Here is an 18,911-nt window from a genome sequence, read left to right as displayed (position 1 = left end):
CTTTTCTACTGCAGGCACCATATCTGTGTAACGTCTGTGCTTTTTATTGTGTTAAACTTGTACTGGTTCACCTTTTCAGCTCCAGACGCTGATCATGAAGAAGGGGGCTTTGAGTCCTCTCTACCTGCACCTGGCCTGTGAAGACCTGAGGAACTTTGCCTCCTTTGACAGGGTTGGTGCCGTGATGCTTTTCAGCCACCTCTGCAGTAGTTTTATTTATTTATTTATTTATTTATTTTGAGTGACAAACATTGATTCAGAATGGGGGGACATTCAGGATGTTACATTACTAATTACTTACTTAGTGCTCCAGCGAGGGTCAGGGTATCCCGTCCTGGTGCGTTGAGCCTACCAGATGAACCAGATTTTTCCAGTGCTGGCAGCCTTGTGCCAGCTGCTCTGCATCCTCCACAGCAACTCCGTGTTGTTGGAGGTTGGCCACAATGACGTCGAGCCATCGGGCGCGGGCTTTCCATCGAGGTCGTCTCCAGCCTGCGGCCTTCGGGTCAAACTGGAGAATGGCTCACATCGGATGTTCTGGGGGTAGACGGGGGACATGGCCGAGTCAGCGAGTGTGGTGTTGTGAGACCGGGGAAGATGCTCGGGGCTGGCCTGTGCGGGCTCTGAGCACTTCATTGGAAACTTGCTGGGGCCACCTATAATAATGATAATGCATTGGTTTTATATAGCGCTTTATTGGACACTCAAAGACGCTTTACATTGCATTATTCATTCTCTTCATACTGGGTGGTGGTAAGCTACTATTGTAGTCACAGCTGCCCTGGGGTAGACTGATGGAAGCGAGGCTGCCAATCTGCGCCATCGGCCCCTCCGACCACCACCAACCATTCCCTCTCACACTACTTTTATACTTAAGCAAGGTGGGTGAAGTGTCTTGCCCACCTGATGTTCTCCATGGTTCTCAGAGCCCTGCTATCGAAGCCATTGATTCTGGCGGCCAGAGTGTCGTTCAGGGGCCACGTTTCTGAGCCATAAAGCAGTAGGGAGAGTACGGCTCATTTGTAAATCTGGAGCTCCGTCTTGGTGAGATGGTCTGGTGCCGCCACCGTGGTTTCCAGAGGGACTGCAGACCAGATGCTGCCAGGGCTCGTCTGCGATCAATCTCTGGTTTTAGGTCCCCGCTGTCTGTCACCATGGACCTCAGGTACATGAAGTTCTTGACAGGCTCTTCGATGTCGCTCCCAATTTGCATGGGAGGTGGATCTGGTCCGTCACCGACATACATGAACTTGGTTTTAGTCCAGCTCACTTGGAGGCTGAGCTGTGCTGCCTCCTCACTATAAAGCCCAGAGCGTCTGTCAGCTGACTGTAGGTTGTGCTGAGCAGGATGGTATCGTCAGCGTATTCCAGGTCAGTCAGGTGGTAGTTGCTGAAGGACACTCTGGGGATGCGCTCGCAGACCTGGGACATCAGATGGTCGATGATGCAGTTGAAAAGATCAGGAGCCACACAGCCCTGGAGAACGCCACTGGAGATGGTAAACCAGCTGGAGTCAGTACCGTTAATACGGACACAGCTCTCTGCGTTGCTGTAGAGCAGCTCGAACAGAGCAATGATCTTGGGTGGTGCTCCAAGGGTTTGGAAGATGTTCCACAGTGAGGAGTGGCAGATGGTGTCGAAGGCGGCCTTCAGATGAATGAATCCGATATACAGATGGCGGTCTTTACGGAATTCACGGATCTTCTCTATCAGCAGACGTGCGGCAGAGATGTGGTCGATTGTGGAGCGATTGGGCATAAAGCCAGCCTGCTGGGGATGGCGGCGGCTTCTGATCCCTGGAAGGGCACGGTTAAGCAAGATCCTGGTGAAGACATTGCCAGGGATGGAGAGCAGGCCTCTATGGTTTCCGCAGACAAGCCGATCACCCTTACGTTTCCAGAAGGGCAGGATGACCCCTCTGGTCCAGTCGGTGGGCAGCTGCTCTGTTTCCCACACCTGATTAAATAGAATCAGAATAGCCTTTATTGTCATCGCAACAAGTTAGCGAAGTTACAAGTTACAACGAAATTACTTGGGTTTTAAAGACGCCCAGGCAGCCAATTACGGTGCTCCGTCTTGAAAAAGAAACAGAGTTAAAGAAACTCAGACAGAAATTGGGGGAGGGGGGTAGGGTGGTGGTTAAAAAAAAGATACATCAGTTCAGATCACGGTTCCAAAAGGGAGTCGTGATTAGAAGTGAGAGACTAAAAAAAAGCCAACCTGTGCACATATACAGCAAGACACATGACACAAGTTGCTATCAGACCAGCGGATCAGCGGTCGCAGCTATAGCATCAGCGCAACACGTCAATAGCATCAGGGCAACACGTCATCACCACTAGTCGTCAGCAGAGAGCTGTGGTGGAGACATTGAGAGTTGGGGAGGGAGTGTGTGTGGCGTGTATGTGGCATTTCAGTTCATCAATCCGTGTACGTGTGTGTGTGGTTTGGCCCGCCTCACCTTTGCGCTCCAACTCGGATGGTCGTTGCCGGGCCTTGAACAAAGCAGTCCAAAGGTGAACTTGGGTTGCAGCTGGGAGAGAGAGAGAGGGAAGGTAGAGCGAGCAATCAATCTTGTCCTTGAATTTTCAGGGAGATGTTTAGTCTTCCAGGGGCGCCAGACATAATCAGAAGTTATCTTGTTTTAGTGTAGAAGGAACCATTTGACCTTCTTTTGCTCGGTATCTCCACATTTCAGACAGAAGCTGGTGACATCCAACTTGCGTCTCAATCGTCCATAACCCAAATTGTCCACCTTTCGAAAGAGTTCGCACAAACGGTCAGTCTCAGCTTTTGCCCATTGATTTGAAAAGACCGTCCTCCCGTGGACGTCTTTTGTGGTGGCGGTCTTCTTAATCCTCCAGAGGATCAGGTCGCAGCACAAGCCAATCAGCAGCAGGCCGATCATAATAAATCCAAAAATGTAATCATCCACAATGACCTTGACGGACAGGGGTGGCAGGCATGTGATACCCCTCCACTTCTCCCGGGCGTTCATCACATACCCAGCATGCTGAGTCCCGTCCGGACAGGCAGGATCCCCGCTCCTGTGCTCTTTGTTGAAAAACTCATATCAATTGCATAGAGAGACCAGCTGATCAATTCCATGGTTGATATTTGGTTAGTTCGAAAAACCAAGTCAAGTGATTCCTCCAGTAAAACAGACGAGACAGAGAGCAGCAAGCAGAGACAATAGGGAGGGAGGAGCAAACAGGGAGCGATAGAAAAAGCGTCCGCCACCTCCGAGAGCCAGCCAAAAAGAGGTGGGTTAGCCACTCCACCATACCGTCAGCTCCGGCTTTGAGCATCTCACTGGTGATGGCACAGATGCCAGGGGCTTTCCTGATGTTCAGTTTCTTCAGGGCAGCTCTCACTTCCCCGGGTGTTATAGGGTCTGTGCAGCAGGCGTCGCTACTGGGGGCAGCGTTGGCAGCCTCTAGGAGGGTGGGATCAGCCGGGATGGTGCTGTGCTGCAGGAGGAGGCTAAAGTGTGCCTTCCAGTGCTCGAGGCAGTTGGCTTCAGTTGTAACGAGATTACCGTCAGAATCTTTTACCAAGGCTGTCTTTATGTGTGGGCCGCCATGGGCTTGGCGCAGTAGACTGATTACACGGCTCTAGTTATTGTTGTTGGCCATGGAGTCAAGCTGTCGGGCTTCTGTTTCCCAGAACCTCTCCCTATCCTCAGTGATGGCCACATTGCGCAAGCGGTTCAGTCGCCTCGGAGCCGGGCCTCACGCCACTGGTCAATGATGTTTAGTGTCCTCTCTGATGTCCAGGGCTTTCTCGGGGATGGTCGTGAGTGTCCGAGGACATTGTGAGCAGACTGGAGGACACTTTCCTTGAAGGTCACCCAATCTGTCACTTTGTCGGGAGCCAGGGCATTAAGAGTGCGGCGAATGGAGCAGCTGAAGTCTGTGGCAATGACGGGGTCATTGAGTCGGGAGGAGTCGGGGCGAGGCAGGGTCTGGTGCTGGTTGGCTCGGAGCTTTAGCTTAAGCTGGTCCACCAGCAGACGATGGTCTGTGTTGCCAAGCTGTGCTCCTCTGTGCACCTGGCAGTTGGTGACAAATGAATTCCAGCATCGAGAAATGAGGATGTGGTCCAGCGCCTTCCTGGTTCTGCCATCTGGGCCGTACCACGTCCAGTGATGGATTTGTTTCCGAGGAAACCAGGTGTCAGCAATGCAGAGGCTGTTATGGTGGCAGAGGAGGAGGAGGCGGTTGCCATTGTCATTTGTTTTCCTATCGATGAGGGTGGTGCCGACAGGTGAGCCGGGGGACCGATCGCTGCTGGATAGAGTGGCGCTGGCGTCAATGAGAATGATGGTGACGTAGTGTGGTGGAGCTTGGTTGACAGCCTGGTGGAGTTGGTCGAAGAACACGTCCTTCACATCCTCATCAGCGACATTCGTGGGGGCATGGGCGACAACCACTGTCATCTTGCCTTGGTGGTGGAGGAAGCGAGCAGACAGTAGTCTGTCGCTTAGAGGTGTCCAGCTGATGAGGGACCTCTGGAGGGCTTTTGGAATGGCAAGAGCCACACCATAAAGGCCGGTCCGGCTCTCGGGGCCACTCCAGATGTAGCAATGGTCGCCTGCTGTTGTTTCACCATTACCTTGCCATCTGACCTCACAGAGCCCTGCCAGGGAGATGTTGTAGCGGCAGAGCTCTCGGGACAGCAGGGTGGCAGCTCCGGGGCGAAGGAGTGTCTGGACATTCCATGTGGTAACACGGGTCCTATGACGAAGGTCGATCTGTACTCGTTGGTCGGGGGCAGGCTGGGGTCCGTTACCGTGTTGGTCAGTCCGGCTTCTTTCTCTGGTCAGTTTCGTAACAAAAAAGGTTTCTCCTGGGTGGGTTGTTGGCCCGCCGCAGTATAGCCGGTTGGTGGGGCTGCCACCTCACAGCGTACCGGCACGCTGGGGTTTGTAGTCGGAGTTGCCTTTCTCCTATACAGACTGCTTACCAAGGCTAACGAGCTCTGTCTACCCAGGTTTGGAGTCAGAGTTGTCCCTCTCCTAGGCTATGTTGGCCCACGGCACCCTATTCCGTTTTATTCAGGTGCAACCCCCCCGAAGGAGGGCACCCCTGTCCGCCACCCAGGGGACGCGCCTCTACGCTGTATACCCCCGATGCACACTGGATGCGGTACGCCTGCGTTCCGGCTGCAGTCCGGTATACCGCAGCACTGTGATTCACACTGCCTGCGGTGTCTCTGCAGTCCGCTGGAGAAGGTTGCCAGATCTGTCGTTATCCCCCGTAGACAATATGAAACCAGTTTAACTCAATACAAAGCAGCCCAAACCGCCATCTCGGTTGAAAATGCACATTAAAACCGTATTTGTATGATAAAAAAAACACGTCATAAACACATAATCATTTCATCAACCCGTCCGACGTGTTCAGAAAAGACGCTTGATTTGGCAGAGACCTGCCCAATCTGGCAACACGGAGCTGCTCCAGTCACAGAGCTGTTTTGAGCCATTTTGGAGTCATTTGACTTTTCAGCAGTGATGAAGTACAAAACGGTTCATTCTTCTAATGTGTATAATGACTACATCACGTTGTTTGTTCTGTATTCTACCAGAAGAAGTAAAAAAATAGAATATTAAGGCAAAAACACGACAGATTTTATTTTGAGGTCACTTATTTTGGAACACGTAGTGCGTTTCCTTCCGGGCACCCAACTTGCTTCTGTCTGAATTGACGCGGTAGGGCTCCGGCATCCGGAAAAATAGGATCCTTGCGGAAAGATACTGGAGCTCCGCAGAGGCTCCGGAGCCGGACCGGAGCTGGACCGCAGCTGGACCGCAGCCGGTGTGAACCACAGCATTGATTTTAATGACTACGGATTAGCTGCGGTGTCCGTACCGCAGCCGTTCCGGAGCCAGGCCGCATCCAGTGTGCATTGGGGATTAGCCCCAGCATGAGGATGTTACATTACCTGTTTGATTACTCAGCTTGTTAAATAACTGTTACATTAAATGCATTCTGATCTGTCTTTTTGCCTCAGTTGAAGGAGAATGTTCTGGGTATCCCAGGGTCTCTGAGCCAGCTGGTGCAGTACAGCCTGGAGAGACTCTGCTCACACTACAGAGACATGCAGGGACTCCGCTGGGCGCTGGCAGTGCTCACTGTCAGCACCACTGGTAAGATTGGTCATGCACATACTTTATAATGCTGGTGTTAGTCCTATTTTAAAATTTGTATGTCTTCACAATTGAATGAGTGTGAGGAATCTCATGACTGTAAGGATATTATTAGGGCAATGACACAGATAGGATAATTTGTGGATAGATCAAAATAAATGATATTGTGATGCTGGAGCAGTGACTTGAGGCAGAAATGACGATAGAGGTTTCAAGTGAACACACCAGGGCTATATTGTGAAACATAGAAGAACTCTGGACCACACAGTTAATACCGGCTCGCAGGCTGAGGCCACTCCCCAAGCAACCCCTCCCGAGTCACGGTACAACACAAAAATAAAGAAACACACCTAAATGTTCACAGGACACAAGAACAGAACTTAAACAACACAATGAACCATAAATGAAATGGCAATAAACACAAATAAACCCCTAAATAACCCCCAAAGTTCACAAACATTCCCTCCCACAATGCCTTGTGGCTCCCAAAGGCACAGTCAGTCCTGGCAGCGACCCCCAGCGGCCCCCACGGCCGCTACAATTTATTCAACTGTGGTTTAGTTTAGAGCATTTGAGTGAATGGTTGTTTGGTTTTCTTTTTTTTGTGTTTGTGTCTTCAGATCCAAGGTGTCCAAATAGAATCACCTCCATCCTCAAACTTATATGTTGATATTTAATGATATTGAAACTTTGAGGAAGATGCTGAGACTGAACCAACCATGTCTATCTTCTTCTTTTCTCCTTTCTCAGGTCTGAAAGAGAGAGACTTGTATGCTGTGCTGAACACATGTAACAGTCTATCCTCTCAGAAAGCACAGGTCACATGGCAGGAAGTCCTGCAGCTGTACAGGAAGCCCACAGGACGCATTCCTATGGCAGCTTTCACCCGCATAGTGCACAGTTTACAAAGGTAGAATTCTCAACAACCCATAAGAAATTTGTAATGTTATACTGTATATGTATGTAATGCATTCTTTCATTATTTCATTATTATTTCACCATATGAGATGCCGTTTTCCTTGACGGTCCTAATTGAATCACAACCTCAATTCCATACGATTTATTGTGATTTTAAAGAAGCATTACATCTTTTTGGTCTGTTTCCTGCAGCCTGATGGATCCATCTCATTGCTACAATACCAGCGACTTGCTGACTCTGAAAAATGTGGAGGTGAAGCGAGCCTTTGAGGACTTTCTCCTTCCAGCAGAGAGTGAAACAAAGAGAGCCCACCTCATACTGGCTGGTAAAAATTTCTTTTTGTATTTTTACTATGATATTGTAGGTGACTGCTTACTTCGACAGATAAGCTGAGGATTTGACTGATAGTCGAACCTCAGATTCAGGAGGAACAATGTGGTTTTCGTCCTGGTCGTGAACACTGGACCAGCTCTATACCCTCTAACCAGTTCACTTGTGTTTTGTGGATTTGGAGAAGGCATTGTACTGCGCCCCTCATGATGTCTTTTGGCGGGGTGCTCTGGGAGTACTGAGTCCAGGGACCATTCTGTATGACCAAAGCAGGAGTCTGGTCCGCATTGCCGGCAGTAAGTCGGACCTGTTCACGGTGCATGTTGGACTCCAGCAGGGCTGCCCTTTGTCACTGGTTCTGTTCATAATCTTAATGGACAGAATTTCTAGGTGCAGCCAGCGGCCGAAGGGGGTCCGGTTTGGGGACCTCGGGATTTCTTCTTTGCTTTTTGCCGATGATGTCCTGTTAGCTTCATTAAAACTGGAGATGCAGCATGCACTGGGGCAGTTTACAGTCGAGTGTGAAGTGACAGGGATGAGGATCAGCACCACCAAGTCCGAGGCCATGGTCCTTGACCAGAAGAACGTGCTCTGCCCTCTCCAGGTGGGTGGAGAGACCCTGGCCCAAGTTGAGGAGTTTACGTATCTCGCGGTCTAGAAGAAGCTGAGCTGAAAGGCGAAGCTCTCAGTTTACCAGTCAATCTACGTCCCCACCCTCACCTATGCTCATGAGCCTTGGGTCATGACCAAAAGCACAAGATCCCGGAGACAAGCGGCTAAAATGAGCTTCCTTCGTAGGGGGCCTGGGTGTTCTCTGAGAGATAGGGTGAGGAGCTCAGAGTAGAGCCACTACTCCTCCACATCGAGAGGAGCCAGCTGAGGAGGCTCAGGATCTGTTAAGGTTACCTCCTGGATCCCTACCTGGAGAGGTGTTCCGGGCATGTCCCCCCGGGAGGAGGTCCCGGGGAAGACCAAGGACACTCTGGAAAGACGATGCCTCTCGGCTGGCCTGGGAATGCCTTGGGATCCTCCCCGAAGAGCTGGAGGAAGAGTCTGGGGACAGAAAGTCTGGGCATCTCTACTGAGACTGCTGCCCACGCGACCCGGTCGTGGATAAGTGGTAGAAAATGGTTGGATGGATGGAATGCTCATTAAAAGTTTCCTTTATCTGTAGCTCATCTGTGGACACGAGCTGATCCTGAGGGACAAGAGACCTTCTTTCACTGTGAGGTCAACTCTGTCATGCACCTGCCCCAAAGCCTGGTGAGGAAGCCTTGGTTTCATCAATACTACTTCACACTTCAACAGTTTGACAGTCCTCTGATGCAGCAAATGAGCATCTTAACCTTGTGGCTACCAGTAATTCAAATTTGCCCTCTACAGAGGACATTTAGCACTTTTCAATGACTCCAAATGTAAAGGGTTGGGGCATTAAGACCTTTTTTCTCATATTCAGGAAAATTGCATTCACCTGCTCAGGTGTATTTTTTGGTAAGAGGAAAAGCGAGTTGCACAAAACTTTTCATTGAGAAAATTTTAGATTGAAGTGTTGTTGATATCTTTTAAATAAGTCTCTTAACACATAAAAACATTGTCTGAATTATTTTAACTGTATTTTAGCATGGTATCCAAGTGTTGAAGAAATATCCTCCATAGAGGACAAATGTAGTTATTCTCTACAATTTCTTCTGTTTTTTTCCAAATGACAATAAAGGGAGTTATTCTCAGAATGGTGAATTTTATTGCAGAAAATGTGATCTCTTGTGGAAAATCAGGCCCCCCTTCACCAAAATGAGGCAAGGATGTCTGAGTCTGGCTAGAATTGTGTGGGAGCATGGACTTGGCTGACCGAATTTTGAGTTCCGACAGCAGGGGTGCTCATTTGTGGTCCTGGGGGGGCCGGTGTCCTGCATGCTTCAGGTCTCTCCCAGTTGCATCATATCTGACTGCAATGACGACTCATTTCTGGGCATGTGTACAAGCTTGATGAAGACTTCAGTGTCAAATTTAGGTGTGTTGAAGCAGGGAAAGATCTAAAACATGGAACACACTGGCCCACGTTTTACGTCGGAAGAACAAAACAGTTTGGACAATATTTTTTTTCCTGGTTGTCAGGAGGACGTTCCAGCAAATCTCTAATGATGAGAATATCTTCAGTTCAGTAATAAACCAAACACTTTTAAGCATGGTTGAGCTTGATATTTACTGAATATTTTAACTATTACATGTCTTTATTTGGCTTTGGTCAGATTGAAAGTGGACAGATGGAGGCAGTCGAGTCGTTGCTGTCCAACTATTATTTCCTGTATGCTAACGTGAGGAACGGGCTCCTGCAGCACCTCATGGACATGTACGACTTGTACAGTGAGTACAGATGATCAGCTCATATAATAGAAGGAACGTCTTCTGAAGCTGTTTTGTCTATAATAGTAGTCTTGATAGTAATAAATGAAACATCCTGATGTCTGCAATCCTGTGAATTTCTGTCTTTCCTGTAGAGAAGGAGAGTAAATCTGGCCACTCAAGTAAGTGTTTAAACAACCTTTAGCCTTGGAATTGTTGCTCAGTGTGTTTTCAGTCCTCATCACATCACGTCTTTGTCTTGTCAGGACCCTTCTGTGGAAACGTCTGGGACTGCCACAACTTCCTCTGGGGCCACAGTGCCGTTCTCTCCTCCTGGCCGGCTCTTTTCATCCAAGAAGCCCTTCACTGTCCTCCAGAGACCTCTGCTCAGTCCTGGGCCAAAGGTCTGGTGGGGAAAGGAGGAAACCGGATTATTGAGTGTCGTTCTCGTCTAAAATATGATCCTCAAGAGTTCAGGTAAACCCGTCTTTTTCAAAACTGGCTTTCAGTCTTTGCAAGATTTACATTTTTGAATACATTTTTTTTTTTAAACTGAAGATATTTGAACTTGCATAGATCTGAGCTAGGCTTCCATTTATTTCTTAATTAAAAAAATGTATGTCAGTCCTATTTAAATACTGTGAGAATACAGAACCATTTAATGCACATCCCTTACAATCAGAAATCGGTAAATGAGGTGTTAAAACTTAATAACTCTGTGATAGATCAGCTGTTAGCATAACTTAACTTGAGATCCTGACAGATATTTAGCTAGGATTGTATTGAGATGGGATTATTTTGTTCTGTGTTTCATCTCAGCATGCTGAGGTCGACTCTCCGTTCTGAACCAACCTGCGTTGCCTTGAGTCCGGATAAACTGCAGATGGTGGTCGGCAGCTGTGAGGGAATGCTGCATTTCCTCAATGTACAGACTGGACTGGTACGAACACAAGTTCTGGAAATGTTATTTTCTCCCTTCTGTTCTGTTCCACTTGGTGGAAGTCACACGTCATCTCATCCACAACTGAGATTGCATTGTTTCAGGAAAACAACTTCATGTTGCATGTCTTCTTTCTTCCATTTGTGAGCAGGAAGTGAAGTCTCTGGTGAGCAACTGCGATGGCATCTCAAGCTGTATGTTTGTGGAGGACGGGCGTCTTGCCACCACCTCCTTTGATGGACGCATTGAACTCTGGGATGTGGAGAATGGATGCAGGTGAGACGAGCGTTCAGAGGAAATCCTTTCACATCCTCAGTTAAACTAACGACAAATGATGCTCTTGTTGGTGTCCTGATTTCTGCTTCCTCTCACTGCAGGACTGCTCTGATTGAAGGCCACAATAATGCAATAACAGCCAGTAACATCAGTGCAGACAAGAAGCACCTTGTGACGGTTTCCCTTGACTTCAAGCTAAAAGTGAGTCTCAAACATTTCAACAATTCTGATCTTTTCAACGTCTTTCACAATGAGTAAAACGTTCTGCTCTTCAGGTGTGGTCCTCCACTAAAGGCCATGAAGTGGCCTCTCTTTCAAGCATCAGCCCCCTGAACTGTGTGACCTTTGACCCTGAAGCTCACTTGCTGGCTGCTGGCTGCTGGAACGGAGACGTGATGGTGTGGAACTGGCTCCAGAATCAGCAGCTTCCTGTGAGACTCTGGTCTGATCCAGAATTACAGTTCATCCAGACCGCTGCAGCATTCGGCCAAAACCTTCCTCTGCGTTTTTTCGTCTCCTCAGTTGCTTCGTGGTCACCAGCGGTCCGTGCGCAGTCTGGCCTTCTCGTCTACGTCCTCGATGCTCTGCTCTGGCTCCATCTCCGGAGAGGTGCGGGTGTGGTCGGTGCCCACCTCCACCTGTGTGGGATGTTTCCAGGCTCATGACGGAGCCACAGAGGCTCTGAGTTTCCTGGAGGAAGAACTGCTGCTGCTGACAGCTGGCTCTGATCACACGGTGAGGCTTTACTTTACATACTGAAGACAGGACAGGTGCATATTCTCATGTACATCAAACCTTTACATCTGCTCTTATGTGGGCAGGAATATTTGTACATTTGTCCACAAGCACAGTGTGGACCGAGGGCAGTGAACAAATTCATACTTGCATATTTGAATGTATGAATGAGTGCATCATCATTCATGTGCATCTTGGTTCCTCTGAGGCCTCCCACCTCACACACATACAGGAAGAACAAGAAAACACTCTTGCTTTTGTATTTCTAATGTATTCTTGTTTTGTTGTTTTTATGTTCAAAAAACAAACAGATCCGTCTGTGGTCAGGTGGACTCGGACGTTCAGTCGCAACGTTGAAAAGTGTTGAGGTCAGTAAGCTCCTACTTAAGTTGTGCAACCAATATTTCATATTAAATTCACTTCATTATCTTTAATGTTGACAAGTTTGTGTCCAATAAAAGCTTCCAGTTGACCTCACCATTGTGTCCACATTAAAACTCGCCTACAGTAATGTAAAGTAACTGTGTGCAACTGTGTGAGTGAATGTTCAAGGAGCATTGTTATTGTTCTTCAAACCATTGTCTGCAGGAGCCTACAGAGAAGGGAAACCAGCTTGACACATCTGGACCGGCTGCTCTGTGTGTGGCTGCACACGGAGACTACGTTGCAGTGGGATACCACCTTGACAGCATCAACATCTTCAGTCTTCATTCGGGTATGCTTTTGTGATATGAATGGTTTTTCAACAAACTTGTACATCAGAAGGAATAAAAACTGAAAGTGTTCTTCAAGCTTCACTCATAAATGGATCATAGTTATCAGGTCAAAGGAGCATTATTACAATAAGTTGCATCATCTTCATGGCCACGCTCTACCAACCACAACATGATGTGATGTGACTGCAGGAGAGAAGATCCAGTCCATTGAGTTCATCGAACTGTCCATCCACTGCATGCTGTGGGTCGTTGTGGAGACAAAGAAGGAAAAGACAGAAGTACTGGTGTTTTCAGGAAGTGACCGACGACTGAGGGTGTACAACAACAAGGAGGGGAGCCTAGAGTATGTAGGCATGTTTGCTTCGCAGTCGGGTGTCGTCCTGGCAATGGCGCAAAACTCCACTTACCTGGCAACAGCGTCCGGTAAGCAGGACTGGTTTTAACACTGATACTCAAGTCAACTGTCAACATTTTTCAGATGTCAGTCATGTTGTATTTCTTTTCCCATCAGAGGACCATACTGTTGCTCTGTGGCGGATAAAGACTCTTGCTCATGACCCACCGGACCTTCCATGTGCGCTGCTGAAGGGCCACAGTAAAGCAGTCACCTGCCTGGCCTTCAGTCCTGATGGGAAACAGCTCCTCTCTGGTGGGAAAGATCGGGTAATGCAAATATTCCTCTGATTGTTGAGTTGTTTTTTAAAAAATCAAGAGAAATGCTGATTAATGCTCACATGAATCGAATGGAAGAACTTTAATGTTATGACAGTCTTCTCTGCTGCTTTATCTTGTCCAGGGTTACAGGGAGCTGCAGTCAGTCGCAGCTCATTCAGGGCAGTTAGAGCAAACAATATTTACCCCATGAATAATAAAGGAGGAGTGAGCCATCACTTTTTGGATGATTAAGGCCCAATTCCAATTCTATTTTTCATCCCTTCCCCTACCCTGAGCCCTTAACCCTTCCCCTCTCCCTACACCTTGAAACAGAGTGTCAAGGGGTAGGGCCTGAAATTCCCCCCCTAAGAAATGGGACAACCCTTCGAGATCATCATACGTCATCAGTCGTCGCCCGTGACGTAGTAAAATGACACCGGTATTGTTTACGATGCGTCTCCAGCTGCACTGATCTCCCTCTCCTTGTTTTTTTCTGCTTTTTCTGTGTGCTGCATAAAAATGTTAATAATAATTCATACAAATTAGAAAGAATGCATTTTATTATGCAATTGGCATTACCAGCAACAGTTTTAACTTTTTTTGCTCCAAAATTAATAAAATAGTATAAACATATAAAAGGATTAAGCTGTGTGTAAACAGCCACCATCAATATTGCACAACAACCAAAATAAACATTTTTTTCAAACCAGTAGTTCTGCAAAACAAAAACGGACTCTTATATATTTAACAAACCATAACAATAATAAAATGTGCAAAAGGGTTTTACACACCATGGTTGGACAAGGATTAATTATTTGCATCTGGCAAAAAGGCTCAAGAAAACGCTCCGTTTTGACTTCACTGTCTTTGTGGCACTTCTGCTCCTTTGCTCTTTCCTCTTTCAAAAAGTGAATCAGCTTGTTGCTCTTCTTCCTCTTCTTATTCTTCTTCCCTGTATAAAAAGCAAAGTGAATTAAAGCCGCAAGCGGTGTCAAAAGGCCCTCGCCCGCTGCTTACCTGACCCGCCTCGTCAAAAAGTGTTTAAGATTTGGTTTGGACTGGAGTCATTATGTCGGAGTGGCAGCCATTTATCATGCACCAAAAAGGGCAAAATTTGACATCAATTTTGCAGCGTTGCCATGCGGAAACCGTGAACTGAAGATTTATGATTTGGAAAACTTTTAATTGTCTACTTGTGTAGATGGTGTCCACCAAATTTCAGCTCATTTGGAGAAGCGCGCGATCAAAACGAACATTCTGTACGACATCCTGGAAAACGATGACTCAGCATTTTTGAAAATTCAATCCCAGATAGCTGCTTTCCTGCCGTTCTGAGGGTGGGGTCATCATAATATTTTTTGTTTGTCCCGACAAGGCGCATGTGTGTGGCTGTACGACAAAGTTTATTGCGGACCGCATCCCATTGACGCAATGCATTTTGATGTTTTCAGGTGGAGCTGTAGAGCCAATTTTTAAATCCCAATATTGAAACATATATTAAAAAAAAAATTTCGCCGGAACTGATTTTTGTGCAAAATTTGGTGAGTTTTCCAGCATGTTTAGGGGGTCAAATTCCAGTTTAAAGAACAGAAGAAGAAGAAGAAGAAGATTAAAGCTGCAAGCGGCGTCAAAAGGCCCTCGCCCGCCGCTTACCTGACCCGCCCCGTTTTATTCTTTCATTGATGTTTTTGACCTGCATGTGTGTCAGAATTCATATGTCAAATTTGCTACATTTCCATGGTAACAAGTAAATTTGATCTAATGGGAGATTTTTCAATTGGGCCCATCAGAAAAACATGGGAAAATTCAGCCATCGCCACGGCAACACTGTTGAAAGTACAATATGATTACCATTGGCTTTTTTGATTGGGACCACATAAAGGATTAGTCACCCAAATTTCATTCGTTTCTGACAAACTAACAATTTTACTCCCCATACAGATTTTACTTTGATTCTGTAGGGGGCGCTGTAATGCCGATTGTCAAAATGTCACTGTCAATGTGTCCAGATAGGAAGGGTCAATAAGTGTTTAAAGTTTGCTTGAGATTGAATTCGTTATGTAGGAATGGAAGCCATTTATCAAACTCAAAAAAGGGCAAAATTTGACATCAACTTTGCGGCATTGCCACGCGGAAACCGTGATCTGAAGATTTATGATTTGGATAACTTTTAATTGTCTACTTGTGTAGATGGTTTCCACCAAATTTCAGCTCATTTGGAGAAGCGCGCGATCACAGTGAACATTTTTTAAGACGTCCTGGAAAACGATGACTCAGCATTTTTGAAAATTCAATCCCAAATAGCTGCTTTCCAGCTTTTCTGAGGGCGGCGTCATAATAACATTTTTTGTTTATCCCGACAAGGCGCATGTGTATCCCGAATTTTGTGGCTGTACGACAAAGTTTATTGCGGACCCCCTCCCATCTACGCAATGCATTTTGATATTTGCAGGTGGCGCTGTAGAGCCAATTTTTAAATCCCAATACTGAAACATATATTTAAAAAAAAAATTTAACCGCAACTAAATTTTGTGCAAAATTTGGTGAGTTTTCGAGCATGTTTAGGGCATGCATGCAGTAGAATCGGGACGCCCCTACCACTTCACGTGAACGCTCAAAACGAAGGGTTAGAACCAAGGGCAAGGGCTGAGGGGAGAATTGGAATTCACCCTAAATCATCTAATCAGAGGTTATTTGGCAAATAGTTGACATTTTTATAAGAGTTGCTGCAGAATCACTTGTTTCATGACTTATTTATTTTTCAAGAATCGCAATAATGTAAGTTATCTAAAGTAGTTTGGTTAATGTATTGAGTGAAACCTTTAATACTCCCTTTAAAATGTCCTCATGTAATAAGACATAATGTTGAAATGCTCTGCTTGTTTCAGGCTCTGATGTTGTGGGACGTGAGCTCGGTGCCTGGCCGTCTTTCCAAACCTCTGCATCACGCTCACCGGGACTGGATCACCGGCTGCGCCTGGACTGACGGCTGTGTGGTGAGTCTTCAGCACAGCTGGAGTCCTGCCTGTCAGTGTCAGCCCCATATTGGCTCTTATCCAAGGTTTTCATGCTGGCAGTAGCTATATTCCAAAACAAAGGTTCTTTTCCAAAGACCAGGGAGGTATTTTGTTATTTACCTGACGGTTTCGGCAGCTGTCAGCTGTCTTCTTCAGAGTGTCACGTGATGTTGTGGTGACGTATCTTGTCAGCTGATTTATACAGGTTTTGGCGCTATTCTCCCACTAGTGGAAGCGGGAGAACAGCGCCATCTGCAGTCCGACTTCTTGAGTACAGCATCCCAGGTGTGTGAAAGCAAAAAGGCCCCCTCATCCCGGTTCACTGTCTCGGGGGCACGTTTCCGAATTTCAATAGCCTCTTTTATCCAGCGTCGGTGTTTGTTCTCTTCTATATCACTCCACGTATATATGGCACACCTAAAATCCACAAAAAGGATGCCCCCCTGAGGCCCATAGTTGACAGCATAGGATCAGTTACCTACAACTTGTCAAAAGCACTGGTGGATTTAATTAAACCATTACTTGGACAATCGAAACAACATTGCAAAAACTCAAGAGAACTGGCAGAAGAACTTAAGAACATCCAAGTACACCCAGATGAAATCCTAATCTCGCATGATGCCATATCCCTCTTCACAAAGACCCCCATACATGTTACCCTGCACATAGTGGAAAACAGACTCAGGACGGACAAAACACTCAAGAAACGCACCAATTTGACAGTAGAGGACATAACCCGGCTTTTACATTTTGTCTCCACGTCAACATATTTCCAGTATAAACAAAACATTTACAGACAAAAAGAGGGTTTCGCCATGGGGGACCCCCTCTCAGCCATTATGAGTGTTTTTTTCATGGAGGATCTGGAGGAGAAGGCCATCAACACTGCACCAGCTCAATGTGGACTTACTATGTGGAAGAGGTATGTGGATGACATCTTGGAGAAAATAAAAAAAGGACTCACACAAGAATTAACAAAACATCTAAACACAATCGACACCACCAGAAAAATACAGTTCACACATGAAGAAGAAGAGAACCATGCAATAAATTTTCTGGATATCAACATTTCCCACAAAGAGGACGGCAGCATTAAAATAAACATTTACAGGAAACCAACGCACACCGATCAATATCTCTTATGGACATCTGAACACCCCACAGCGCACAAACTCTCTGTAATAAGAACACTTTTTGACCGGGCCAATATAATCACAGAGGAGGAGGACAGGAGAAAAGAAGAACAACACATCATTCAAGCGCTTAAACAATGCGGATACCCCAATTGGGCAATACAAAAAGGAAGAAGGCAGGTTCAGGAGAAGAAAAAGAGACCCAAGCCAAAAGAAAACAAGAGAGAGCGGATGGAGAGCAGCACGATGGTAACCCTCCCATACATCAGGGGCATCACAGAGAAAGTACAAAGAGCAATGAAAAAAACAAAACATCAATACTCCAGTAAAACCATATAGAAAACTCAGACAAATACTTGTACACCCCAAAGACAGAATACAACCGGAACAAAAATGCAATATTATCTACGAAATCCCATGTAAGTTATCTAACAAAACATACACTGGAGAGACAGGGAGGACTTTCAGCACGCGAAAAAAGGAACACAAGACAGAATGTGAGAACGAAACCACAACAGCACAAACACGAGCAACAAAAAGAAAAGCTGAACAGGAACAACTCAAGTCGGCCATTTCAGATCATTGCAAAAGAGAAAATCACATTATGGATTGGGACGGAGCGAGAGTCATCGGGACAGAAGAGAACAAACACCGACGCTGGATAAAAGAGGCTATTGAAATTCGGAAACGTGCCCCCGAGACAGTGAACCGGGATGAGGGGGCCTTTTTGCTTTCACACACCTGGGATGCTGTACTCAAGAAGTCGGACTGCAGTTGGTGCTGTTCTCCCGCTTCCACTAGTGGGAGAATAGCGCCAAAACCTGTATAAATCAGCTGACAAGATACGTCACCACAACATCACGTGACACTCTGAAGAAGACAGCTGACAGCTGCCGAAACCGTCAGGTAAATAACAAAATACCTCCCTGGTCTTTGGAAAAGAACCTTTGTTTTGGATTATAACTTGGAAGACCAATGAACCTTTTTGGACTAGTAGCTATATTCACTCCTGATGTGTTTTCTGTCCCTCAGTGGCTCAAAGAGGAACGTATTTGAAATATGTTGAAAGCACTGAACATTGTTGATTTATCTCAGAGAGCTTTGTCTTCATGGACTGGTTTCTGTCTCAGGTGAGCTCCTCAGATGATGGGAGACTTTGTTTCTGGGACCTTGAGGCAGGTCAGTGCATCAGAGAAATCTCCTGGAAGAGTCCCCTGACTTCAGTCTGCTGCCTGGTGAGTAAACTGCTCCACTGTGTCTCCAGGAGAATCTGTCATGTTGAGGCTGAACTGACTGAGCTCCCTGTGAGCAGGGAGAACATGTGATTGCAGGGTCTGCAGACGGGGAGCTGCATGTGTGGGAGTGGGAAACAAAGGCAGAGGTCAGCCACATCGCCGCTCACAAGCAACGCATCAACCACTGCTGCCTCCAGGCAAACACAGGTGCTGGACTTCTGGGGAAGACAGAGCAGATGCTCAATCTTTGTTTTTTGTTTTAACTTTCTTTTTTTCTTGCTTTGAATTAAAGACAAGACAAAAGAAATCAAGCCAGGAGAGATGACTGTGTTCACTGCATCTAATGATGGGATGGTGAAGGTCTGGAAGCCTTTGCAGGTCAGTTGGTATGAAATTATATCTTAATTGATACACACGCCACATGAAAGCAGCTCCACTCATTAATGGTAATGACTGACTTTCAGA

General features: G+C 46.5%; 1 protein-coding gene across 3 annotated transcripts in view; it reads left to right on the top strand.

The window, feature by feature from the left end:
* The window catches only part of LOC115404926 (telomerase protein component 1-like), a 56,370-nt gene that overhangs the window by 27,474 nt on the left and 9,985 nt on the right, over positions 1 to 18,911 (top strand). For all 3 annotated transcript variants that reach the window (XM_030114283.1, XM_030114281.1, XM_030114282.1), the window contains 21 exons: positions 80 to 172; positions 6,013 to 6,148; positions 6,899 to 7,058; positions 7,259 to 7,392; positions 8,572 to 8,660; positions 9,647 to 9,761; positions 9,896 to 9,922; positions 10,007 to 10,217; positions 10,560 to 10,680; positions 10,832 to 10,956; positions 11,058 to 11,157; positions 11,232 to 11,387; positions 11,479 to 11,691; positions 12,003 to 12,059; positions 12,280 to 12,406; positions 12,597 to 12,830; positions 12,919 to 13,070; positions 15,950 to 16,057; positions 18,342 to 18,446; positions 18,524 to 18,653; positions 18,739 to 18,824. In XM_030114283.1, the coding sequence (XP_029970143.1) occupies positions 80 to 172; positions 6,013 to 6,148; positions 6,899 to 7,058; positions 7,259 to 7,392; positions 8,572 to 8,660; positions 9,647 to 9,761; positions 9,896 to 9,922; positions 10,007 to 10,217; positions 10,560 to 10,680; positions 10,832 to 10,956; positions 11,058 to 11,157; positions 11,232 to 11,387; positions 11,479 to 11,691; positions 12,003 to 12,059; positions 12,280 to 12,406; positions 12,597 to 12,830; positions 12,919 to 13,070; positions 15,950 to 16,057; positions 18,342 to 18,446; positions 18,524 to 18,653; positions 18,739 to 18,824 (2,679 nt within the window). The remainder of the gene's footprint in view (positions 1 to 79; positions 173 to 6,012; positions 6,149 to 6,898; positions 7,059 to 7,258; positions 7,393 to 8,571; positions 8,661 to 9,646; positions 9,762 to 9,895; positions 9,923 to 10,006; positions 10,218 to 10,559; positions 10,681 to 10,831; positions 10,957 to 11,057; positions 11,158 to 11,231; positions 11,388 to 11,478; positions 11,692 to 12,002; positions 12,060 to 12,279; positions 12,407 to 12,596; positions 12,831 to 12,918; positions 13,071 to 15,949; positions 16,058 to 18,341; positions 18,447 to 18,523; positions 18,654 to 18,738; positions 18,825 to 18,911) is intronic.

Source organism: Salarias fasciatus, chromosome 18, assembly GCF_902148845.1.
Source record: "Salarias fasciatus chromosome 18, fSalaFa1.1, whole genome shotgun sequence".
Classification (NCBI taxonomy): Eukaryota; Metazoa; Chordata; class Actinopteri; order Blenniiformes; family Blenniidae; genus Salarias; species Salarias fasciatus.
Note: the sequence above shows the minus strand (reverse complement) of the source record. Positions and strands in the feature narration are given on the sequence as shown.